Source organism: Micropterus salmoides, unplaced genomic scaffold (assembly GCF_014851395.1).
Source record: "Micropterus salmoides isolate LMB-PRFRI ecotype aquatic unplaced genomic scaffold, ASM1485139v1 Ms_hic_scaffold_18, whole genome shotgun sequence".
In the NCBI taxonomy this organism is placed as follows: Eukaryota; Metazoa; Chordata; class Actinopteri; order Centrarchiformes; family Centrarchidae; genus Micropterus; species Micropterus salmoides.
In genome coordinates this window covers 6,296,472-6,324,306 of record NW_024040928.1, presented here as the reverse complement: position 1 = coordinate 6,324,306, position 27,835 = coordinate 6,296,472, and the positions used below count along the sequence as shown (strand labels likewise).

General features: G+C 40.3%; 2 protein-coding genes across 2 annotated transcripts in view; one reads left to right on the top strand and one right to left on the bottom strand.

The window, feature by feature from the left end:
- Nucleotides 1–1,423: 1,423 nt before the first annotated feature.
- elp3 (elongator acetyltransferase complex subunit 3) lies at nt 1,424–25,907 on the bottom strand. Its single transcript, XM_038726993.1, is given in 16 exon segments — nt 1,424–2,475; nt 3,535–3,616; nt 3,719–3,946; nt 4,092–4,157; nt 6,032–6,090; nt 6,093–6,121; nt 7,425–7,618; nt 17,083–17,209; nt 17,343–17,504; nt 22,155–22,309; nt 22,935–23,003; nt 23,235–23,298; nt 23,554–23,624; nt 24,194–24,332; nt 25,152–25,251; nt 25,758–25,907. Coding segments are annotated over 16 exon segments (1,659 nt in total). The 5' UTR covers nt 25,780–25,907; the 3' UTR covers nt 1,424–2,383.
- Nucleotides 25,908–26,150: 243 nt separating this feature from the next.
- The window catches only part of LOC119908994 (kinesin-like protein KIF13B), a 42,038-nt gene continuing 40,353 nt past the window's right edge, over nt 26,151–27,835 (top strand). The window contains 3 exon segments of the mRNA XM_038726992.1: nt 26,151–26,323; nt 26,450–26,548; nt 26,859–26,941. Coding sequence (XP_038582920.1) covers nt 26,872–26,941 — 70 coding nt within the window. The 5' untranslated portion in view covers nt 26,151–26,323; nt 26,450–26,548; nt 26,859–26,871.

Here is a 27,835-nt window from a genome sequence, read left to right as displayed (position 1 = left end):
CTTAGGACAGAGCTTGGTGCTTTAAAGGCTTGACATGATGATTTTCTCAAATTAATTAGTCTGCCTCATGTCATAACTTTAAAATAACACAGGTCTACAACCATGCTAGCTCTGTGAGGCTACATTTGATGCACAATGGTGCTTGAGCTAAATGCTAACATGCTGACACTTAGTAGATCCAGTGTTTACCATGTTCACTGTTTTAGTTCAGCTTGTTGGCATTCTAACATTAGCTAATAACACACAGTACAGCAGGGTCATGTAATCTGACAGACTAACACTGCCATCTCTAGAGCCATGCTGCTAGTGTAGCTAAAAAATTATGCAATTCCAAATACACATAACTTAATCTTTGTCACACTGACTTGTATGCACTGGTTATGATGGACCACTTTGTCCAGGTCCAATATGGATATTAAGAGTAATTATTTTAGCACTATTTTGATTCTGCACCTCTGTTAGTATTAGCATTTAGTTTTGCCATATTTATATTTAAATTTCTTACATAAAGGTGGTGACTACTATTGATATCTGTCATCCACAATAAAGTATCCATTGTAGTATTTTAACTACAGTAGTGTAAACTTACTGATGATCATTTATTACAATTTACAACAATGAATTCATATCAGATAATGCACACATGGGGAGGAGTACAATATGTACAATGTCAACACACCTAGATCCTTTTTCTTTGGTAAGTTTTGTAGACAAGACCTGTAACCTTCACTTCAGCAGAGTTTAACTGAACTTGTTATACTTCTGCTCATGTTGCAGTGAAGATTAGTCCAGGGTCGGCCTCCTCCACAGCACAAATCAGCTGGCGGCACAGACTCAGAGTGTGCGCGGAGGGAAAAGTCCTTTCAGATTTCACAATTGATAGCACAAGTGAGCAAGCATGGAGAGAAAGCCTGATTGTGGCCTATTCCTCAATGCGTCAGGACTGCACCGACACACAGCACAGTCACGACACAGGGGCCCGCATCCAGGAAATTACGCATGGCTGTTCAGCTTCAATTGCCCCGTGCAGTTGGAATCTATATGAGGCATAGGGTGCCGCATGAGCGTTTGGCACTTTATTGCTAGATATTTTTCAAATGACAAAACCTTTCCAGTAACAGTGTGGCAGAACACAGCATTCAGTCAATGTTCAACAGACAGGTAACTGATGGAGATGTAATTGGAAAGGCTGTGTCAAATGAGCCAGTAAAACACTCTCATAGGGTAATCATCAGGGGTCTCCTGCCGGGGCTGGCACCCTTGACATTGGGGAATACATCATAGGAGCCACTCTCACGACAAACGATATCTTTGGAGGCTAAAGCCTTTTTAGCTATTCTGTCATTTAGATTTAATTATGGAAAATGTCTCACAAAAGTTTCTGTATCATCCAAGAACTTCTCTCACAAAGCAGGACACAACAGTAACTGAAACATACTTTATTCCTTGAGAAAAAAATGGCCAAGTGATGTGTTAAACATGGAATTTACCAGAATACATGAAGCCCAAATATGCATGACCAAAAAAAACAAACAAGAAACAGGATTAACTGTGAGGCATTAAAAAGCAATTTATGTAACACTAATATTCGATTTCCTGCCCTATAAATTGAAATTGTGCAATTTCACAACGGCTGCCCAGCGAGGACACTACCCACTGTTCATTCATCCACTGCCAACCATTAATCAACGCTTGACTCATAATGGGTTTTCTATTTAACTGCAACATAAACATGATTAACTCAAACAATGATGCTAAACAGGTTTCTCATCCTAGACGAACACACCAAAGTTATTCAGGGGATACCGAGACATTCAACAGACAAATGTGACATTCAAGTGGAATTAAAAAATGTCGCAGCAGGATGGTTCTCATTTCTTGGCAAAATTAATTAGTACTACTTGCTGAAACAGAGTTCATCGGAAAGGCACCAGTGGTACCCATTTGTTTCAATGTAGAAAGCTAAATGTCAGCATGCCATTGTTTGTGTGTTTAGCAGTTTAGAAAAAAGAAACTGACTAAAAATTACCTTTTTTTATTTTTAAAACCATTATTTTTCTGTAGCATTAAAAAAATGTTTGCATCTGAGATTGAACTTCAAACCTCGTCCACAAGATGTTCTGGCTTTCTTCCTTCCACCCTCTCACAGCGTATCCTTATCTAAAGTGGAGGATATGCTACTGCGTTGCCTGGTGTGCACCAGATAAAAAGCACGGACTGGGAGAAAGCGCCAACCATTATCTCCTCTAATGCTAGAAAAACAAGACAAATTTCACTGAACCTACTGCAGCAATCGTGGAGAACATTGTCTTGATAAATACAATTATTTATGTGTGTGTACGTGCGTCTATATCCACTGTCCAGATAAAAACATTGTCAAGGTTCAGTCCATTCCAGGTCCATACAGGTCCTTTACCATATATGGTCCCTCCAACTCATAGCCCATCTTTCTGTAGTAGTTCCTTGTTCCTACACCTGAAAAACACACCAGAGAAGACAAGGTGCTCAGTATAGAAGACCCACAGAAATCAAACAGCCACTGCTGGAAAAGCTGTAACACTGCTGCTTTACAGTTATTTTGGTGACTTCTTTTCACGTGCTAGCACAAAACAACAGCCCGACTGATATAAGTCAATCTGAGCTTATTATATATCTGTACTAGTGTATATTTCAGCTGATAAGTCGCAAGAAATTATGACATGTTTGAGTCACCATAACATAGTTTGTTCACCAGAGATCACTGCCAAGTTCATTTTTCAACTGTAAATATACCACTCACTACATATCCTGTTCACAATTATTTAATAACCACATTTAAGTGATCCTGTGCAAATGCTACTGTATCACGTAAAATATGCTATGATTTGACAACTTTCAATGTAAGATGCCGCAGAATGATGACTGAAATAGCATTATATTGATTATATAAGATGCTTTTTCCAGAGGGAAAATGTTAATGTGACCATATAAACAGTGTCACCAAACAAAAAAAAACAAAAAACACCTACTTCTATTATGATGATGTACTAATTAACTTTTGAAGAAAACCCACACTATCTGCATCTCGCTGGCCACGGTCTACCATTATGCATTTGGTATTGCGCTTGCACAATGCAAATAATAATAAAGAAATAAAGAAATAAAGGGTCCAACAATATTGGCTAATATATGGGGCACTCAAAATACCCATGTCGGCATTAGCCTCAAAAATCCAGTATCAGATCCAGGCTCTGTGAGTGGCTTTAGAACATGATGTAGAAATATTCTGACATCCTCACATATTCTGTTCATCAGGTCGGTGAATAGCTTGAATAACTTAAATATCTTAAAAAAGAGGTGCAAACTTTATGAACACTTCAAATTCACAAATCCATATCCTACATCCTCCTGTACAGTCTCATTTAAATGTCTAATGATTAATTACTTCCTGATGACAACTGGGTCAATGCAGGTTAGGGTAAACACATGATATGGCTTAAATAGATGTTTGGACGTCTAAGGAGAAGATGAATGATGTGCTGTTTTGTTCCTCACCTGAGATAACAGCTAATTTGCTAGAGCCATGTTCATCTCTGGCAATTCTCCCTGCTTCCTCCATCAGCATCATGCCAAAACCCTAAACAAGAAGGAGGGAAAGGGACAGATAAAGACAGTTACTTCTCAATTTCTAGAGTCATGGGTCAAAGAAAATACAGGCCAGGAGTGATGACTTAGCCACCTGATGCTGGAACTTGCTGGGGTCTCTGCTGCTGACGGGGACGACGCTGCCGTAAACGTGCAGCTCGCGGACGATGGACACTCCTCCTTTCAGCTCCGGTCGGAAAGACTGTGGGGAGCAGCGACGCAGACGCAGCAGGCCAATCAGGATGTCCTGCTCTGGATCCTCGTAGGAGAGGAAGGTCTCCCAGCCGCCGTTAGCCACATAGTCCCGCCGCACCAGCTCCACCTGAACACACATCATCTTTGTTAGTGAAAAAACAGAAGCCTTTTTTTCCCCTTCTTTTTTTTTAATACAAGTCTCTACAGCAATACAGCTACACAACATTTCAGCAGTTGGTCACCGACTCCAGGATTCCAGGATGAACCATTACCTGGTATGGTCTGACTTTGTGGTGGATCTCTTGAATGCCCACCTCTCTGGTTCTCACATCGCGACACTGCCAACAGAGAAACGCTGAAATGGGTCAAAACAGTTAAAGAAACTCAAAATCTCCCTACATAATCTAATGTTTACATCGATTCAAAATTCTGCAAAAGGCTGTTTGAAATATAAAACATGTACGCATCAAGTGTATGCTATTTGTTTAATAATTATAATCCTTCAGATTTTCAATAAAACAAACCCAATTTTTTGTGCTTTTTATAGTCTTAATTTTTCAGCAATAGCCATTCAGTGTATTTACATTCAGTAAACACTTCTTGATATAGTTGTTTTCACTGTTGGCAGTGGCAGGGGCCGCCATTCCTGCACTGGTTTCAGATTGGCTTCACAAGCATAAGGGATTCATATGAAACAAGACAGCATGTAATCCAGTGTTACTAATTTTACCTCAGTGATATCAGCCTCACTCTTCACTCTCCTTTGTCTGTGTCAGAACTGCCAATGCAAACCCAACTTTCCCTACTACCGCTGCTTCACATTTAAAGCATTAAACTGGCAAAATACACAGTTGGCTTTTATTGTGAAGCAGTCACAGGAACCACAGTGTGATTGTTACTGAGGTTAGCTGTGATCGTTCATCAAAAATGTGGCTACAAAACAAGACATGTTGGCAATTTTTAGACGGTAGGTCAGTGAGTCGGAGCACTGAACAGTCAGATGCAGCCACAGTGAGCTGTTAGGTGAACAGCTGCAGTTGACAGGCTGCACAACTCAGCAAGCTGACCGACTTTATTGTGTCCTGCTGTTGCTTGAAAAACTACTCATGCTGTGTGCAGCATGAAATCAGATTGTGGTAGTGACTGGCTATCTTTATTACAACAGTTTTCAGAGTTTGATTAGCTGCACTGTAAACAGATACACCACTTGCTTGTCTGTTGTATTTAAAAACTTCAATGAGTGTTTGCTGCCCCCAGAACTCTGGAACCTGCGCTATTAAACTACGATAACCATGGATGTCACCAAATCAACCAGGACTGAAATTTAAGGGTTATAACTTTAAAGGCCTTCAGTTACATGGATGAACTACAGCTCTGAACAACAACACAGAGATTAGAGAGATTAGCACTTAGGAGGTTTGAATTTAGATTTATTTTTAACACAAAGAAGGCAAGCTTCTGCGCTGCGGGTTTATCAACACCTACAGTGAGTTGCATTAAACTGCAAAAAACTGAAAGTTTTAGAAACCTCAGTGGGAAACTAGGTCGAATGATTTGAACTCAACACAACATAACAGTTCAGTGGAAATTCAGCGCAGTAAGTAACCACTCTGTAAGAGACTTGCAAGTGATCATAAATGCTTGTCTTTAATAATGAATATTGCAATTTAAAAAGGACAAAGCAAAGCCAAGCAAAAGGCTTTACAAGTGGTTATGTTGATGGTGGGAAAAAGGCACTTGCCACTGATTTTTGTGTATTATTTGGGCCTGATGGTTGATAAATGCCTTGCTTACAGCAGGCTCTTTACCCCATATAAGTTTTCTGATGAACAGTCTGTATGAGTCTTTTTATCCTGAGTCTTTTTTTGATGGAAGTTGGTAGGGGTCTTCAGCCTTATGTGTTGTGCTGGTGAGCCTGTTAGGTGCACCGTGGCCTGGTGTTTTCATGCGGGATGGACTTTTCAACATAAATTCAATAAATGGGGAGGGGTGTGCTCTAAACTATACTTGGCAGGTGTTTTAATCTGTCATCTTACTCTAGCAAAGCAATGTATTACTGATTAACAGTCACCATTTGCCTGTTGGCAACCGCCACCACCAGAGTTCCAGGTACCGGTTTGGATCGCATCCACCTGAAAAGTCTATTACCTTCTTCTCAAAATAAGCTGACACGTTGCCTTTTGGTTTAATATGAGAGGCCTTGGAGTCTCACCTCAGTGCCCATGTCCTTCATCCTGGCCAGTGCCAACTCTCGCAGGTTGCCGTGCTCCACCCGGAGCTCACTAGCGGCATGGGGATGTCCCTGATAGGCGGCACAAGAGCAGGAGACAGATGATGTTTAAAAATGATGGAACAATAGCTTTTAAATATTATATCACATATGCAACCACATAAAAATAAATCAAAACCTGGGGCCAAAAGTCACTCTCAGGGTTTGGAGAAACTCCAAAACAGGGATGTGTCAGTCCTCACTCGGGCGTTTTTGGTATAAGAGTAATTTAAAAGCAGCTCCCAAGTCTGAGAGAGGTTAAAGGCAATCCAGAGCACTCCTAAGTCACAAAGCCTTCCCACAGTGTGTCAGCTGCTGCAGGTACTGTGTCTTATCACATCAGTGTTTTGTAAAAACAGAATGACAATGAACTTTGAATCCATATTTTTTTGACCATGGCCATTTAATAACGATTCAGTCGGCTCGCCAACAAATCAAACCAATCCAATAACACGGGAGATGGCTGCACAGTTCTATGCTACTTTGATAGAGGTAAAATACATTTAGCAGCGCTGACGATTTCAGCCTCAACAGTGTGACAGAATTATTAATCATCGGACCCCAATTTGTTTTGTCAGCTGGAAATGGTATTTGATGCCGAATACAATAACATTTCAATATTTAACTTTGTTTCATAAAATCTATCCATCCATAATTTAAGTTGTTCTGTATTGATGAATATTTAATTTCACATTCACTTGATGAAACATGATATCATCCATCCCTTCTCTTAGCTTGGGAGTTCTGCTTGTTTTTTTTTTTTTACTAACAGTGTCTCTCAGCAGCTTTGTGAATAACTCTTAAGAGGAAACTCTTAACTAGGACCTTTTATTGAAGGACTCCTAACGTATCATCATTTGTTAATGTGGCCCCTGGTCTATTCTGTCAGTATCGTTTTGTGTTTTGCCACTGATGTACAGTATTTTTATCTATATTTGGGGGGGAGGCAGGATGATAGGAGACTTGTTTTCATTTGAACTGTAGATAAAGTCAAATAAAAAAAAACTGGGGAACAACAATCAGTTTCTGAACACTACACTAGAATTACCTCTGAGAAAATGTTTTCAGCTAACGTACTACTACCACTGAAGAAGAATAAATCTCATTCATGTAAAAAGTCTTTTTCTGCCAGCAGTTATCAAGCTTGCTAACACAACCAGCAGCTATGTGTGAGCGGCACTCTGGGGCTACAGTTACCCACATGCCACCACTAATCTATGTGATTATGTGTACAGTTAAAAGAAATCATTTCAGCGTGGAGCTCCTCTTTAATGACGCTTTAATCTACAGTCACCCGTGTCCAACCATTACCATCAGGCCCGGTTCACTGTCTCACCTCTGCACCCGGTAGACTCGTGTCCAGGGCGGCACCAGCGCCAGGATTCGAGCCACCAGGTCCACTAGGGCGCTGGGTGTATAGCTCTTGTAGCGGCCCGTCTTCCACAGCTCATACAGACCCGTACCTCGGATCACCAGCGTTGGGTAGAGCTTCAAACCATCGGGCCTGAACGCTGGATTCTCAAAAAACTCCTGCAAGAAACACACAAATTCATGTGACGCAGTCATACATAAATCGGACGGCATTTCTCGGTGTCCACGCCTGGCCCGGGATTGTTAAGGCTGAACAAAAATTCACAGACTCACAAAGCCACAGCGACCATTACACTTTGGTTCTCATTAGTCTTCTGAAATGGCATTTGTGACACAAGTCATTTAACACACTTAAGTGTTACAACATGAAGAACAGCAAATCAATTTATTTGACATCGTTTTATTACACTTTATGGATTGAAATGTATTTTACACCGATATATCGGTAGAGTTGAATCTGACTGTCATGCTAACAGATAGGTACGTAGCTTCTGAGTAGTAAATGAGGAAAAATACGGGGGGGAAATAAGAAAGAGAAATGAAGTAAAAGTGGTTCTAAAGAAATGCCTGCAGAGTTTTTCATTCATATGGCTTTTCTTACATGACCAGACGGCATCAAAGAAAAGCGTCAGAACATTCAATAAAAAATGGTCCCTTTGCAAAAGCATGTATCCCTAAGGTAAAAGCAGACATCCACTGAGCTTGTACAAAGCACATATCAGAGGCAGCACAACGGCACTCAGTTATTCAATTGAAGGAGACAGGTTCTGGTTTCTGGTTTAGTGCAGTGAAGGGAATCAGTGTGATTTCCAGTCATTCTCTTCCCCTCTGTACTGACTGTCATGATCAGAACCGTGAAGATCTGGAATCGAGGCACATTCTCCAAAATAGGCTGCATTATCAGTATCTCATAATCTCGTCACGGCTCATAATCACACGAGGACATGTCCCACATGGCCCTGCATGAAATATAAAAAGGAGGGAGGGGGGAGCAGATCCGACAAATAATGCTTCGATACCAACAAAAAAAAAAGGAGACTAGACACTATTTCTGGGATTTTGCACCTGCTACCATTTTGGATCTCATATCAGAGCTCCTGTTGGTCGGTGGAGAAGAACCCTGTTAAGGACGCCTCCCCCGGGACAGAGAGCATCTGTACACAAGAGATAAGTGAGAGAAGATCTCAAGCTGAGAGGAAATTGTAATCGAATTTCTTTATCAGGACAACCATGATAGACGCAAGGAGGATGCAACATTCTCCTGCTGCTGCAGCTGCTCTGCTACTGCAGTCATCCAGGCTGCTCAGGATAACACACAGAAGCAAGAGAAAAGGGCTGAAAAGGACGCATGCTGAATGAATGTGATTAATGCAAACAGAAAAGAAAATTAAGAGATCCCTGCTTCCTCACGCTGGCAACCAGTTGCGAAGAGCTCCAGGCCTGAATGGACTTATCATTATCAATTTTCACGGAATTGGTTGTTTTATATTTAAGTAAACATCCCTCCACTGAAACCCTGGCTGCTATTTGCATCATATTTGCGGTATTTGCTTCCCGTTCTCAACTGGATACTGCCAGCAAATAAAATCTATTCATGCCGTCCATTCATTATAGTTTCCTACTTAATCCTTTTAAGGGTCACAGGGCAGCTGGAGTCTTAGTGTAGGACGGGCTGCACAATTATGGCTGAAATTATCACCACAATTATTTTGCTCAGTCTTGAGTTTACAAATATTCTTACAGATTTTTCATCCAGTCAACAAAATTGTTTTACTTAAGCCCCTATGTGATTATAGCATCTTTAATATTATGTTGATGGCTGACAATCGGGTGAAAACTGGTACAGTCTACTACGTGTTCCCATTCATGCAGAGTGGCCCTGGGTCAAATTCATTTTGGATCTTGCAACTTTGAAATCCTACAAACAGAAAATATCATGTTCTTCAGCTACACTATGTTAATCAGGCCATCTCTAACATTGTCTGTCTGCTGTTTAGTGCTGGACAGGTAACATCTTTTTGTTGCTGAAAGCAGCCCGTAGTTGCTGCTGAAAATGACAATACAGTTGCGACCTAGAGCTGAAGATAACTGCAAAGCCAGGTGACTATTCTCTGGCTTCACCACTACAAGCAACCACACAACATGTAGACTTTTGATCCGCTGTTAGTAGAAAATTAATGATTAGAGCAGTTTAAAGTCTTTACTCTGGATGCCTTAAAAAACAAACAAACAAAAAAAAGGTAGTATGCAACCAAATCAAAACAATTTAGCCACATCCAGAAAACATAGATGGTGGCAATGTAGTGCAGTGAAAACGCTCATCTGCAACAATGACCATGTTAAGAAGCTGTTTCTCACTGCGTGATCAAAACTAAAGCCTGTGATTGGTCAGTTATTTGTGAATGGCTTGTCCATATTTGATGTCCAAGAGTAAACTCTTTACATGCAAATCCTCAATATCTCACCTGATCAAGCTTGGTTAAATGGTGTTCACCAAATTTGTATTTGCACTCTAAACATGTCCCCAGTCCGTAACAGTAAAAAAAAAAAAATTGGCAATTACTTACTGTACGTATAGTTGGCCATCACATAAATGCATACAAAATTTGGGGACACTAACACTACTAAACACATGTCCTTAAGAGTTTTAACTTAATATACAAATTTAACACAAATTAATACAAATTTAGGTTAAAGGTGCACTGTTGAATTTTCTTGTAAACAAAGAAAAGGCCAAAACCCCACAGGGTTTTAACTTTGTTCAAAAAAATCTTTTTCTATCTTATACTGGCCCTTCATTTCAGCCTCTGTCTGAAACAAGTTGTAAATGCTCCTGTCTCTTTAAGGCACACCCTCTCGAAGCCCACAATCTTCTGATTGGCCAAGACCTGAAGCATGTCACCAGGCCGTTGTTGCCCTTAGCGGTACAGACCGGTGTAAATTACCTTACCAAGGTCGAAATAATGAAAACTAGATGTGAAAAAACATTGTCGTTGACTAAAATAAAAACAAAAACGAAGCTTTACAAAAAAAAAACGATAACTAACTAAAACTGTATTGTAGGTTTGCAAAACTAATTAAAACTAACTAAAAAGAAAGAGTAAACGTCCTTAGTTATCGTTTATTTATTTATTTAATACGATCTACATAAGCCAAACATTTCGAGTTGATGTGAAGCCGGGGGAACTGACGTTGCGGGGCAGTTGGTCTGGACGGACCGGCAGCGGTGCGCGCGGTGACTAGCCGATAGGCACCTGTTGGTGAGCCAGGGGTGTGTTATACTTTTGTCTTCAGCATGAAAAGCTGGCACGCTGCGTGCCGTGTGGCTGTCACAGCATAGCAGGGGGCGACTGCTGTGGCGAGGAGAGCCTCATGTAACGTTAGGGGGAGGCTAACTTAACACATCCTCTTGCTCGTCCCTCTCACTCTCTCTCCATCTCCTTCCTGAGCACAGCTGCACAAATCTGTCCAACACAAAACTGCCAGCTTTAAAAAAGGTTATTAGCAAGCATGTAAGGAGCCTAGTTAAGGAGAACTAAGTTAATGTTAGAATGCAGCTTGGTTTTCGAGGCTAAAGTATATAGCTGGTAGTCAATATCGACTACACGCATGCGGCACTACGATTAGGGTAGTTAGTGCTTATGGTTTTCTGTATTTAGGTTAGAAATTATACTGTAGATTGCATGTGCTTCATTTATTTGTAGTATTTATTTAAACAATGTATTAGTACTTCCAATATCAATATTTGCTTAGTGTTTGGGCCCCTATGTACAAGCTTTAGATAGCTTAAAAAATGGTGTCCCTTTTCACAAATCTGCATTTTTTCTTATGATTGTACTTGTATTTCAATGTTTTGTGAAAAAACTAAACTGGACTGACCTGAGCTTGGCATCCTGAATAATCCAAAAATCCAAAATAAAAATAAAAACTAATGAAAAATCCAAAACTATAATAACCTTGGACCATACATGGAATACCTGCTCCGTGTGTCATCAAACGGAGCCTTTAGTAGAAAAAGCTGTTGAAAACAGAGTGTTCAGAACAGGAGGAAATCTGAGGAGTCATGAAATATGGAAAAGCATAAATAAATTCTCCTTTAATTGAGGCCAAATCCTGGACTGAGGCATACACTAACTTGTTAAGAACATAAATCTGTCCCATGATTCTGAGGTCCAAATAAAAAACTATATTCATCTCTACCTTATTCCTTCCAGCTTTTTCTAATATTTTCCACCACTTCCACTTCCTGTATTTCTTTCCATTTGCACCCTGTGTTCGAAGTGTAGCTGTGAATTTTTTAAAAAATCCTGGAGACGCTTAGTTTGGATCCCAGAGTGAAGATTTTAAGGGACCTGCATATGTTTCCTCACTCACTAGCACAAAGTGTGAAATGGAAGATTAGATATGATGAGGAGGAGCAAAGGGGAGCCACACACAAGTTGTATCATCTGAAAGTGTCAGCGTAATAAGAGAGGAGTGGGGAGAGAGGCAGGCGAAGAGGACAGCGACGAGAGAGAGGAGATGGATGAAGTGACAGGAGAGATGGGAAGAAAAGAGACTGCTTGACAGAACAGAAGAGAGAGTTACGACTGGAGAGGAAAGAAGAAAAAGTTAAAGTGACAGATAACGGAGAGGAGTGAAAAGCATGAAGGGAAAGAGCCAAATAAAGAAATAGGAGAGAGGAAATATTGTGACTGTCGGCTGAGAGACAGCAACAAAGGAAGAAATTAAATGTAGAGAGAGGAGAAGTGACAGTGGAAGTGTTACAGGAAATCAAAGAAAGGTACTCTGAGGGCCAAATACACATTTAATCAGCTTCCTCTCTGTGTGCTGACCTGCTGCTGCCCTCCATATTACCATCAAACACACATTAACAGACACCTAGAAGTGCTTCAGTAAACACAAACACACAGGCACACACACAGATGTAATGGAACAAATCTGCAGGAAGACACAGACTCAATTCCACAACTTTAAATCTTTTTCTGTGATGCTCAGAAGGGTGGACGTGTCCTGAAAGCCTTCATGAGTACATCCCCACTTTCCTCAGTCAACTACAACATTACATTACATTTATCCAAAGCTTACAATTGCTATATATGTCAGAGGATGCAGACCTCTGGAGCAACTAGGGGTTAAATGTCTTGCTCAGGGATACATTGATGGATGTGTCACATGAGGAATTGAACCCGGGTCTCTCACACCAAAGGCATGTGTCTTCTCCACTATCGTCCATCACCACCCCTACTAACTAACCTCCAAGAGAGACTGAAATAGTGCTTTGCTTTCACACAACTTTAATCACCCACAGCATAATGTGTGTGTGCGTGCGTGCGTGTGTACACATGCACAGTATATATGTGCATTGGGCAGCTGATCAAATTATGATCTTATGATCGCAAATTCACCTGACGAAACCCATATAAACACAAGTAAAAAAGAGACAGCTGTGCACTGTGATCGGCTATATCAACACTTAAAATCAGTGATCTCCGAGAAAGGTAATGTCAACGGAAAGCGGTCTTCTTCCAGCAATAGTTTCACATTTTGGTTTTGTCCATAGTTAAAGCAACTATTAGATGGAATGCCATGACATTTTCTACATGCATTCATGGTCCCCAGAGGACAAATCGTACATCCTACATTTCCTCTACCATCACCAGCAGGTTGAGAGCTGTGGTTTTGAGTGAAATGTTTTGAAAACTATTGCATGAATTGCTACACCAGAACTACACACATTCTGGTTGAACTTTTATCTCTCGACATCATTGGGTCAAACTTTTTATTCATCTAATATTTTGGTCCATGACCAAATACCTGCAAATCTAATGCTAGTATCAGCATGTGAGCATGATAGCATTAGTATTAAACTCAAAGTACTGCTGTGCCTAAGCCTATGGGCTGATATTTCTGTCAGTAGAATCTGAATTTAAATTGCCCCTTGCAACTTGAACAATTGCATTTTAAAAAACTGATTCTGAATAGCGTCTTTTGAATTTGTATTGTATACCTTGATTAACTGTTTTGAAAAACTGAATTTGAATAGTATAATTTGAAATGTAATTTATTAGTCTGAAATCAAATTCAATTTCAAATTCAAGCAATCCAAATTCAGATCTAAATAATTCAAATTCAGATTCTACTGACCCATAAAAGCCTCAAAAAACTGCTAGCATGGCTGTAGACTGCTGCAGACTCTTAGTCTTGTTTTTTAACTATGTACAGGCTTGCTGCTTCCCTGTGCTTTCAGGCTTTATGCTAAGCTAACAATCTCCTGGCTCTATGTTAAGTATGTGGCACATCCTTCACACACAAACATGAGAGAGTATTGATCTTCTCACCTAACTTGCAGCAAGAAAGTCAAAAAGAGTATTTTCGAAAATGTCACACTACTCTTTTAACTTTATGGCAACACAGTCGCCGACCAGACGTTTTCATTTTCCAAAAGCTCAGCCTCCATATTGTGAACAGAGAACCATACAATGCAGAGGATTGGTGTTGACATACTCTTACGCTTTGCCAGTCAGCTCCCCTGAGCAGAACTAAACTGCTTCCACTTTCCATCTGAATGTTGCATCTCTTTTTTTGTTGTCTTTTCTTGTTTCATTTAAAGCTCATTACAGGAAAATCAGGGTTTTGAACTGTTCACCTCCATTGTAAATGCAAAGCCCCGTGAATCAGCACACTGCCAGTAATCAGAAACTGCAATAAAAAACTGTTGAATTACCAGGAAAAGGAGAGAGAAATTGTCACTAATGCTGGTTCTAAGACAATGAGTGACATTTTGATAAGAGCCACAGGGGTGTGTCTCACCTGCACCAATTAGTAATATCTATTATTTTCCTTCATTTTGGTCTTAATCATTTGATTTCTGTTTTATCAATGTAAAAACAAACCAAATGAGCTGAAATTGTGCACAGCCTCAAACTGAGCCTTCATTTACATCCTACAGTCAGGCACGTTGGGAAGAAGCATTGTCTGATTCTGCACATTCATATTATAGCGGTTTCCAATCAGAGGTGTAAAGTGAGCCTGCTGTTGAGAGACATCTGACAGGATTTTCTGGAGTCACATCACAGTTGCGACTGTGAGTCGACTGTCACAGCTTTTCCATTTCTATTTTAAGTTGCTACATTTAGGACTTACTTGTTACTATACCACTGTGAGATAAGTACTGATGACGCACCCTGATGCCAAGCAAAAGACGACGACAAGATTGCTAATGTCACAAACAATAAACTTAATCGTCAACTTGGTGCATAACTTTACTGCTATTGTTATTCTTGAGTTTTTTACTCATTTTGTTACTGTTACTAGTAGGATTTTAGTTTGTGTCATATAAAATGGACCTGACTTCTAGCTCTAATCACTGCAGTTAGGATATACTGTATATTTACCCTTTTATTCTTAAACAAATGCATGTATTCCGCCTACAGATGGCATGCCAACTTTAAGAGGAATACATACTATGCAGTGACTGACTTGTTTCCAATCCAGCCAACTTTTAGATGGTGTTTTGATGGGTATCCTGGTGATCTAGTGGTTATGACATATACCATGTAATATCCCTGAGTGGATTTCTGACAAGGAACTTTGTTGCATGTCTCACCCTCTCTCTCTCTCTTTCCTGTCTGTATCTACACTATTAAACTGTCAAAAGCTACAAAAAAGACCCCAAAAACTCGCTCTGAAAGCAGTAGCTCTCTGCTATATAAAAAGAAAAACTACAATACAGACATTGTAGCCTGAGTCACTCTACACAAAGAGAAATATGAAGGTTTGCCTTATATTTATTGACTAAATGACTGCCGCTACTGACATTTAACATCATCAATGTGCAACTACTGATTTTCACTCACCCAGTAACACTCAACGCTTGGCTAGCTTCCTCATTTAAAGGACATCTACGTGACAGAGTAGCATAAGTTAGGTCTTTTAGGGCAGTGCGTCATGTGTGTGCGTAGCGAGCGCATGGGTGAGCAAATGAGAGAGACAGAGCGGCAGAAAGTGACGATGAAAACTTGCGGAGCAGAGGAAGACATTAGCAGTAAGCTGGCAGTAAATGTACAGTGTAGGTCACAGTGTGTCCGTTAAGAAAAGTCTGTCTGTTGTTTCCCCAACTGCTGGAAAAGTGAAGTGAAAAGACGGTTAGTGCCAGCCAACATCTGCCCTGTGCTTCAGATTCTGGTCTGTGAGCTGAGCAGGAAAGCTAACAGTACGTTCTTTAGTTGCTATGTAACGTAAAAAGCTGCATGTCATTACTGCCTATGTGTCTGTGAAGGTTCTCAGTCATCCAGGTCATAGTTGTCCAACGAAGGTTGAGGTCAAGGGCAACTGGACTTTGTAGAAGAAAAATTGGACATTACTGCCTACTTGTCCAGTGTTGAGAACATCAGGTGCAAGCTTTGTCTAAACTAGTGTACAACTCTGTACTGTACACATACTGTACAAGCTGATTCATTTACCGTGAAACTTTGATTAATAGCCTGGCCTTTTATTTGCTAAAATCACTGAATTGACCCTGCCTATATTTGGGACCCTTACAGACCGAAGGAATATAAATAATCAAGGAACAGACACATTCAAACTTTACGAGCCCTTCAAAGATAACAGAGTTCTTGTTTTCTCTTGTGCCATCAGCGGTAAATCTATATGAATTAGACTTTAGCTCATTGTTTCCACCTGAATGAGCAGAACTATTGAATTGTGGAGAATCTAACCGATCTAACGATTTGTAGCATGTCCATATTGGGACTTGACTATTAATTAAGTTTTATTGTATATTTCAGTTTTCAGATGAGTCTGAGAGGAGAAAGAAAGAGAGAAGAAAGGACAGTGATGACCATTATGGAGCTGAGGGTCGTAAAGCAAATTAAGGATACAAACTAGTCCTTTTTTAAGATAATGAGGAGACTTTTTTTGGAATCTAATGTACAAATAAAATGCTTGTCCATCACTTTCCTCCCTCTTTACTCCTGTAAATGAAAAGAACAGCAAAGAAGAAATGACATTTTGCCTGTTGTGCCACATCAGCGAGTTTCTCCAACTATACAAGAGCAACCGTCATTACGCATGGCTGTGGCTATTCATTGCACCCTTATTGTTAATCCATCACATGTATCTGTACACCATGATCAGTGGTGATACCTCATTCATCACTATCAAAACGTAGACTCTACAGAGTAATTTGCAATAAAGGATCAAATGAAAACATCAACACTTTATGCCTTCAAGCTAAATAAAAAGAATGAGAAATGTGATCATACAACTGTCCATTTGGTCAGTATTACAACTTCACCCAATGCTATGCAGAGTATAATGCCAATGTTATATGGTCTTCTATGCTACTGCTGTGGGGTCACATTTGGTATGCAGTAATTATTTCTTAGGATTAACATGTAGTTTTCAAATTCAAATCAAGACATAACAATCATGACATCACTGTTTAGAAACAGTTCCCTTGTACAGCCCCTCACCCTGAAACACTGTTACAACAACAATTTATTACTAACTAAGCTAAGACTGTTGGACAGCTGTGTGGTCTTACTAGTAGAGTCCTGGCAGCCAGAAAAGATGTTACGTCAAAAATGTTAAAAATAACAACCATATTTGTGAATGCTTACTATAAACTGCTCCACATCCCTCTCCATGCCAACGTTAGGCAGATCTGGCATCATGTGGGCGACTACTTTGAAGCCGGCGTCCTTTGAAAGGTGGAAGGACTCGCAAACAGCTCGTACCGTGTGGCCTCTGGAAGAAACACACATGTACAAAAACACTGTTAAATCATAAAGCCTGAAGGTAAACACTAATCTATCCATCACACCATTAGACCTGCTTTCTTATCTACATCCGTCCGCTCATTCCGCCCTGACCTACTGACCTGTTGGTGTCGCGGGCCACATCTTCATACACACTCTGGACTCCTATCTCCAGCCGTGTGCAGCCATAGCCCAGCATGTCACTGAGGTGTCGCTTCAGGCAGTAGTCAGGCCGCGTCTCGATTGTGATTCCCACACACTTTGTGTTACTGCGTTCGGAGTACCTGCAGGAGGAAACAGTCATTTATGTTCTGCTCATAATAAACTTGTGTCTTAATATAATAATAATTGTCTTGCTTTGATATTATAAAGACTTTTTAATTTGACTAGTGTTACTGACTGTTTTGGAGTGCTCTATATGTTGGGGTCATTTAGCAATATCAATTTAGATGCTGTGAGTTTGCACAGCTCATTATCCAGACCCACTAATGCAATAAAGGAAACCGATAATAGTAAAAATAAAAAAAAAGTTTAATGAGACATTAATGTGTTTATTTTGTGTCAAAAGCAAGTTTAATACTTATAAAAGTAGGGGGAAAAAGGGTTTATGTAGCTTTCAAGTAATCAAATAATTTCTGCTGGTTGACCTCAAGGGGGTGAGGGGCTGAAGACAGCATTGAGCGACAGGAGTAAGCATTTATGGCATTTATTGACAAGCTGTCCACCGATTTCACATGAACATAACATTAATGACTTTTCAATTACTGCTAAAGTCCACTTTCAACCCCATTTAACACAGACTTTTCAAGGAAAAAATGATTGTTGTTAAAATTATTGTATAAATATTTGTCTTTGTGTGTATGTACTAAATGTGTGTACATTTATCATGTTTTTATATCATGGTGGGAACCCGAATGCACACTAACTTATGGACTCATGTCACCGTGGGAACAAAAACTGAGGTCCCCTCAGTTAGAGATGCTTTTTTAAAGGTTTTCAGGTTACAAATGGGTCAAGGGTAGGGTTAGGGGCTAGGTAATGCATTTTGTGTGTGTGTGTGTGTGTGTGTGTGTGTGTGTGTGTGTCTGTGCAGGTTCTCAGTCATCCAGGTCATAGTTATCCAACAAAGGTTGAGGTCAAAGGCAACTGGACATTTAGAAAACGTTTCTTCCCTCATCCAAGAGACTTTTACAGTTCTGAATGACTGGTAGGCTAGCTATTTAACCTCCGTGGGATCATTAGCTAGGATCATCAATACCGCTGGTTCGTTAGTGCTCCTGGCTGTGGTAATGACAGTCCTCATGGTCGTTAGAGCCACCCGTGGCCAAGTCTGAATGACCATTGTTGTTATCTTCACCTGAATCCAGGTGGAAATGCTTGTTCAGGTTCCTGGGAAGTGATGAAAGGACAGCATTGTAAGTGGGGGATAAGTGGTGGCGTAGACCCCCTCCTGTGTTCAATGACGGCTTCTCAACCCTGGTGTAGATGCTTCCTTGACACCTCTTCAAACCATCCATCTTCTCTGTCTAAAATGTGCACCTGGTGGTCCTCAAACGAGTGTCCTCTGTCCTTCAGATGTAAGTAGACTGCAGAGTCTTGACCTGAGGAGTTGGCCCTTCTGTGTTGAGCCATGCGTTTGTGTAGTGGTTGTTTAGTCTCCCCAATATACAGGTCTGTGCATTCCTCACTGCATTGGACCGCATACACTAGATTGCTTTTCTTGTGTTTGGGTGTGCGGTCTTTGGGGTGTACCAGCATCTGTCTTAGTGTGTTCTTGGGTTTAAAAAACACAGGGATGTTGTGTGTTTGTTGAAAATCCTCCTGAGTTTCTCTGATACTCCAGACACGTATGGAATCACAGTGTTGTTGCATTTGACCTTCTTTTCCTCCTCCCCTGTAGTTTTGGTTTGTTTGTATGAGCGCGTGTGTGTATAAAATGGGTAGCCACCCAAATTAATTATACACATGGGAAACAATGGCTTCTGTATAGTTGCCTGATATAAAATGCTAAGTCTGTGTTTATGTCAATGATCAACCCATACATACTGTACATAGATAGCACACAATATTCTGACAAAAAACCCATTTGTCCAATCATCTGGACATATAGATAACACCCAAAAGAATCCTCCACTTCCTGAACTTCCTCTACCTTCCCTTCTAAATCATTCAATTTTATTATTTGTAACGGATCACCAAACTAGTTTTCCAAGAGCCTTGGTCACATGGCTCTTGGAAAACTACTGTGTGTCCAGTCAGCAGCCAGTCTAAAGGAAGCAGCCAAATGTAGAAAGTGACTAAGGGTGATGCGGTACCATACCGTATCATTCCATAAATGTAATCTCCAGAGAGATATTTTCTGAACTTCATCTAGCACGAATCTGACTCCGATGCTACATCTAAACCTGTCTGAGTCACTGATCGAAGTCGCACATACAACAACAACAACCGAGGGAACAGACACATCTCATCCCGGCACACCAGCCAGCTGTCATTTTCTCCACTCCAGCTGCTCCAATGACCATTAGCTCCCCTCATGCCAGCTAATATTCCTTCTGATTCTGTATCTGCTGGCAATAAATGTCCATCTTTTACAGTCTGTTGGCTGATTTACACCAATTACAGGAGTTTATGCTCCAGAGAGGATGATCAGATTGTATGAGATGAATCAATAAAAAGTCTATTATCTCAGGCGATTATCTCGAGGTATCTTGCGGCTGTGATCAGATCAGCAGCTGGGTGAGCATGGTGAGAGACGTGAGCATCATGCATGCACGCTTTCTTCGACACACACACACACACTCTCTGAGATAAGGGCTGTTACCAGCCAAACCTCCTTCTCAAACTGAGCAGCAGCCACCCCAATTACCTCAATCACAGCATCTTAACAAAGAATGCTGATAGCAGAGCAGAGCTTACTCACGCACACACCGGCCCGTACACACGGCGATGAGCACATGCACATATGGGAGGTGACACACACTCACGCAAACTGGCCCCTCGGGTGTTATCGGACTTTAGGGAATTAAACAGCCACCGCTGACAAACAAACAGCCCCAGTCCTGTGAAAAAGCCATTATTTGGTCAAATCGTCTGTATGACGTCTCCAACTCTTCAACAAATGGGTATTTCTACTGTGACTTGATCTTCCCCAAGTCATCTGCACAGTTGCTACTCATCCATACCAAGCACACACGCAACCAATTTCATTCACAGCTGGTCTAACTCAGTCAGTGAGAAATCAATGGAAGTGACTTAAGAGGACTTACTGAGAGTGGCCTCACTTATTTTCTAACTGAATTCTAAATGGGTTAATTCATCAGCTTGCTCTGTGGAGATTATTCACATATCTTTGCATCCTACACTATGTTTAATATTTAGTTGTGTAAATTTAAAGAGAGGTAGGGTTATGTGAATATAAACATACATAAATAATATAATACTTCCCATGTTGTATAATACATTCTTTTTGCACTGGGAATGGTTGGGAGGGTGAGTACAGGGAGGAAAGTGATGCAATGTAATCTGTTTAAGGCTCTATACACACACACACACACACACACACACACACACATTTACATATTCATACTCAGATCAGACCAGCCCATCTGGCACCAACAACCATGCCACCTTCAAAGTCACTTAAATCCACTTTCATAGCAGTTATTCACAGCCCTAAAATGAAATAAAAAAGTCGAAAAAAAAGTCGCACTGCCTTGCAAATATACTTCACCTTGAACCATATTTTTTATTTCAAGTTGATGCAAGTAAATCTATACTGTCACATAGTATTGGCAGTGGGAAAGATATCCAGCAGTAGAGGAAAGCTAAATGAATGAACACAGGGGAAATGCTGCAAGTGGTAGAATAGCTCCCTCTGGTGGAGATTATTGTTAAATATTCTCAGGTACGTGCAAGACCTACAAATACTGAATGGGGATCCAGAAGATGACTATAAAAACATGACAATACTGTCATTACAAAGTCACAAATTGCCAGTAATATTGCTCCAGAACTGTGTCAAAGGGACTGTAACTCTTTAGCTGTCTCGTACTTGTTTCAGAAAGCAAGAACACAAGCACCAAAATAACTCTTCATAGAAGCCGGCCTCCCGGGGAACAAGGAAGACTGTAAATATTTACTATACTATTATTTATATTTACTATACTACTATACTATACTATTTTATTTAGACTTTTAGTAAAAGAACAACCAGGAAATTGCACTTTAAAGTATTAAAAGTAAAAATACACTATATAGAAAAGTGTCCCCTGTGACTGTTATATACTACTATATTAGATTAATATTACTCGTGCATAAATATAAAAGCAGGATTTTACTGTTGTTGTTGTTGAGCTGGAGTTCATTTGTGACTATTTGGTATTGGACTACAACTAATGATTATTTTCATCATGTAGTCAAATGTAGAAAAGTACAAAGTTCAAAATTTCGCACTGAAATATAGTGGAGTAGAAGCAGAAAGTGGCATGAAAAGAAAACTACAAATACCTCAAATACGTACTTAACTACAATGTTTTTTGTAAATGTAAACTAGAAGTACATTTAAAAGTAATACATCAAAAACATCCTCTGAAACCCACAGCAAATACGCCCTGTCTGAAATGTCTATGTGCTACGGCAGGGACACCCTCGCCTAATTCTCCTCAGAGAGTAATAATAAGACTTCCCTGACCAGCACCTGCTCCCCTTCTCAGGAATCCTACATAATTTACTCCATCACTGTATCTGTTTAACTCTGTCTCTACCCCCTACTAGTTATTGATTCAGTGCCTTAGTTTTTTCGTGTCGCTGACCTCTCTGTTTATATTTACCTCTTGTCTCATCCACTGAAAAGAAAGACTTCATAGAAGCGACTGCTACTGTAGTGTGACATGTTATTTGGCACGTGACATAAGGGCTGAAACCTCGAGTACCTGACGGCCTCGGCCACGTTGTTGGAGGTGTGTCCTGACAAGGCGTCGTGCAGATTCCTGATGAAGTAGTCTCTGTACTCCTCAGGCAGGGCCATGAATGTCCCGCCCATCACGATGAACTCCACCTTGTCCACGCTGTGACCCAGCTGCTTCAGCTGCCCACCACACAGAACATAAACAGGGCTTTGTACAGTCCATAACGGTGCAATTTGGCAATATTGAGACTTTATTGGCTGTAACTGGGAGTACAATAAAGTTCAGTGAAATGTTCTAAATAATTAGTTAATACTGATTACTGACCATAATATATTGCAAACAACAAATTTTTACTTTAAGCAGCAGCAGTTACACCTAAAACTGACTTTCAACAGCCCAAACTCAATGGCAAATATGAGTAAATTATAGTAACAGATTTTTATATAGTTATTTTAATGAATGCCTTTGCACTGCTGCATTTGACTAATGTGGCCATAAATTCAGGTAATGGCAAAATTGGAGTCAGGTCTTGGCAGGCGGATAAACCTGATGACACTCATTAATGTATACTAAATATATAATCAATGGTTATGATCTATATATGGATGCAAGCACAGACTATCACTGCACAGAAGCCAATTAGGGATATAAGCAGTTTTAGCAACATGCACATCTTGTCACGATGTAAAAGAAGAAAAAATCCCACAGCTACTAAACAGAGGCTTTTGGCGTCATGATAATACAAAGTCAAGCCTAAACTGAAGAACAACTTAAAAGACAGGTTTAGTGCAGGTTTACACTGACCTGCTCCACCCGATGTCTGGTCTGAAGGTAGGGGTCGTAACGTGCTCGGATTGCTCTCATGGACGTTGGCTATCAGAAAGAGAGAGGGATCTGACCTGTGAAATTGGACTACTAACTGAAAATTAAGACTCTCTTGATGACACAGAAAAAAAAATTACAGAGAAGTAGGCGCATTTTTCATCATCTTTTCCGGAGACAATCTAGACTAGAATACATGACTATGAGCAGAGTAATGTGCATCTGTGCATCAACAGAATGCGGGCCTTGCTTAGATACTGGGGCAGAATGAAACTACCTTACCTCATAGCCAGTGTAAGATTGTGTGGAGTACTCAAAGTCTGAGTCTGGTCCACCAGGACAATAGCTGCCAGAGAAGAAGAAGCAGATGTAGGCGTTAGTTTAGACAAACAATGAAAACTGAATTCCCTTCTGAGGGTTTATATCTTACTCTCTTGCAGTTTTTTTCCTTTAACTTGTACTTCCGTACAGTACATAAATAAACATAATAATATTCTGCTTACACCTACAGCTAACAATATCAGAGTAAATCTTAAATAAATGTAATGAATTATCTGAAACAAAACTGAGCTTAAATAAACAAAAACAAAGCAGCACTTACACACAGATGTTGCCTGTAAAGCTGATGTGTGGACATCGATGTGGTTTGCACATCACAGCCACAACGGCGATCTGCATCAGAGAAAAGAATATTTTTTCTTCTATGCCTTATTGATAAATGGGTAATATGGTATCTTTTAGTGGCTCCAACTGTCATACTAAATAGAATCTGTCCAAAACCAATGACAACAGTCACTGTTTATTTCAGTATGTCTTCATTTGAAATTCATGCAAAACAAAAACTGAAGCTGACAAAACATTCAACCTCTAAATTTCCATAATAGGCCAGATAAGAGAACCGTGTCGTCGTTTAACCGTGAAGCTCCATCACTGGGTCTACATCCATTTTCATCCTGTCCTACTGTATGTCAATTTGAGTTCTTTGAGAAACTACGAGGAAATTGTGACTTCTTTTTAGGGAAATGTTGTTAAGTTTATCTTATTTGTATAAGCCCATCACGCTACATGTAGGGATGTTCCTTCATGTACTACAGTACTGAATTGTTTGTAGCATGATGATTTCAAACTACTAAGCTAAATAGCACATGATGCTTTCCAACTGTTTGGTTACAGCCTTACAGAACACATTAAACCACTGACCCCGGGTCAGAGTGACAGAAATGAACTGGAGGGCTACGTACCCCACTGGCAGTGCGGATGGGTTTGGCCTTTAGTTTGGGTACCAGAGCACGACGGTACTGTGGTGGAACGGCAGCAATTATGTCTACCAAGCGAGGCTGGGCTTCAAGTCCATATTTAGCTGAAGTCTTAGTCTTCACTCTATTAAAAACAGATAAAAATCACAGGTAGATGTACATAAAAGCAGAAGGAGAGAGTTTGTAGTCACAGCAAAAGCTGAATTTAATCACTGAGATGACTAGCCAAAAATATGTAAGAGTATGCATTACTATGTTGCATGTTAGTTTATAGGGAAACTGATCTACACAATAATGGTAGATTTGCAGTTTCACAAGGCAGGCCAATACCAATGTTATAATATATATACACATACATATATATACACATATATACACACACACACACACACATATATATATATACATACATATATACATACATACATACATACATATAGTTTTTTGTTTTTTTTGTTTTTTTACCAACGGCCAGTACAAATTCACTCAAGTTTTCATTCAAGTCAGTATAAATGCAATAAGGATCTGCACACTGAGCTCCATTTTATTGTATTAGCAATTCTGTGGCTAATTTAACAGCTGTACTGACATACTGCCAGAAAAATAAGGCAAACTCCTCAATTAGCCAATTATCAACAGCAAAAGCAGTAATTGACTGACAATGGCCTTTTAAAACTGACGCCATATCTTATGATTTAAGACTTACATGATGACAAATCTATAATCGGACTTGACTGGCTTTACATAATTCTTTAGCACTGCATTAAAACCACAGGAAGAAGTGAATGATTATATAAATACGTTAAAAAGAAACTTTTCTACACAACGAGGGTTCCCATCTATACAACTTGCATATAACTGTACTGTGAGGAGTGAGGTGTGTAGTTTGAAATTAAATAATCTGATTCCAAGGGGCTGTATGTCCATACTGATGAAGACTTACTTATTGAGATTGATGTCTTTGCCGTCTTCGTGGGCTTCAACCAGCTGCTTGATGACATCAGCAATAGTCATCATCATCAGCTCAGCTCGGCTGAGATCACCTGACCAATAGCAATAATCAATACAGTGAGATTACTATTTGTAGCTGCACAGAAGCTTTAGGCGACCAGAATTTTAAACTCCCCGTAGGGCCCTTTATGGGGTTTCAAATGTGCACATAGTGGCTGCTTGTATGTTGTGAATGTTGTGTGTTTTGAGTTATGTACTGTTGCGAACATGCTGCTCTTAACTAACTGCCCCAAGTGGGACAAATAATTGAATTGAAGTGTAACGTTACAAGTTCCAGGTCCAGCTAATGTTAGCTAGATAAGTTACTTGAGCAACAATACAGTTTACAAGATCTATTGTGAATAACTGAATGCATTAAGGCTTTAGCATGTAGGGCTTTCAAAGTAGGAAAGATTCGCTAACAGTTATACGCAGTTATATCGCTGTCATGTCATGATACAGAGGCTGTCTAGCAGTTAGCATTAGCAACAAGCTACAGCCAGCCTGACCAGTTTGGAAAGCCATTTCAGATATTTTAAACACTTTGTCACACACTCACTCTTTTTCTTTGGCTTCCCCATTTCCTCCTTTAGGCACACAGTCCAATATGCAACAATATATGCAACGGTTTATAGAATTACATCTGTTTTTCACCCGAAAGGACTGACTGAAATAGTAAACAACTCCACGTTGCGTCCAAACACGGCTTCTATCGTAAGTTAATTGAAAGTGTCGTAAAATGACGCAAACGAGCAGTTTCTCGTATTAAACTGCCAATTATTTACATTTCTAATAGTTTCCGAGTGTAAAACAGTTTTACCCTTGTCGTATCAGTCTAGTTAGCATAAACGTATGATATTTTATTTAATTGTTCTTAACATATTTAGGACAAATCTCCTTCGGAGGAAAAACACAGACTTGTAATGCATGTGGATCCACGCCGCGGCGCTGAATTCCCTCTCCAATCAATTGTGCAAGCGTGTGCGGAGCAGAGCGCAACTGGGGAACTTGGAATCTCACTAAATCTCACAGCAAATCCCTTTAGCTGCGAGTTGACATGGCTTGACTGATCTCTGCGGGACGTTTCAGGAAATGCAACAGGTGGAAGAGCCGACGGAATGAACTGTAAGTGGTTTTAGACTTACAGATGGTAATTAGTGTTACACGGCACAGTGTACTGGGGTCAGTAACATTTATCAGCTGCCATTATGAAAATATGTGACCTCTCTCTGTGTGTTTGCTGTTATCCAGCTCCTGTTAGCGTCCCAGGCTAGCTGCTGTACACAGTCTACACTCTTCAAGGTGCCTGTGGGCGTCGGACAGGGAAACTACTGCGCAACCTTTCACACGGTCTGTCCACTGCTCTTAACAATATAGTTTGTACTTTAGTTTGCTATGTCTTTGAGGAAGTTTTTACAATCTTCTTGGGGCTGGTTTTAAGTATGAATATTATAATAGTAAGCAGGAGTAGGTAGCTTACTATGTTTTTATTTATAGAGACTTGTGTCTCGTGCAATGAAGCTGCGGTGGGAAAATTAAAGGATGTGTTCAGGTGTAGTCCGGGAAAATAAGATGGTCTTTTAACATGTCGAACGTTTCGTTTAAAGTACACACAGATTGCAAATTTTTTTCCTTGTGTCCATTCATTCGTGTACCACAGGTCAGGTGGCACCATGGATGACAACAGCCTCAGTGACTCCAATGTAAAGGTCGCTGTTCGTGTGCGGCCCGTGAACAGGAGAGGTGAGTGCTGTTTCACACCGACCCTGTGACTGTCTGTCACTTACAGCAGTTATGAGTTGGACCACACAGTCACTCATTAGTCTGTTTTTCACAGGTCGAACAAAGGGTGCCCAGCTCCAAGGGCAGCACTGCAGCGCTCTTTCTGTTTGCGAAGCCAGGGTTTATTTGTAGCTTTCCAACAAACAATAGAAGACTTCATTCTTGAGTTCGTTTTTGAAACTCTGAAAAGGTCCGTTTTGTCCCTCTTTTGAGACGTTTTGGCAGGAATGCTGTGGGAGCGGAGATGGAAAAATATGGAAGGGACAGTGACATCATATCCTGGCAGAAAACTGATCTATAATGCATGCACAGTGACATGTGCAATGCACTTTCACTGGCCTTATTATCTTCAATAACAGCTGAGCAGGGTTGGAGTGTCAGCTGACTGGCTTTTGTCTTGCTGAACAACAACAATTCCTTGAACTTCCTTTAATTTCATGTAATAAATCACCTTTCCTGTTGGCTTTCTACAAAGATTTTTGAAACGACAAATATGCCTTTCAAAATTAAGAGCAACAGAGGAAAATCTCAAGACACGCATGCCCTAATTCCTGTTCTGACAGGAAGTTCCAGCACTCTCCGCCTTTAAAACCTTCTGCTGTATGTAGGAATGAGGAAGAGAAGCTGCGTCCCAACTTTTCCTTACTGTCTGCTCAGGGAGGGGTGAACTGGTAGTAATGTTTGCACAGGCGAGTCCTGGATGAATCACCATTAATAAAACTATTTCCTGCCTCTTCATGCTGAGCTGTTTGTGTTCCGATCACAAGGAGCTGGCGCACGCTCACACGCAGTGTATGCCACCTGTTATTCTGTGATGAGAGTTGTGTCAGTGACTAACATTATGATGCCAAGTGC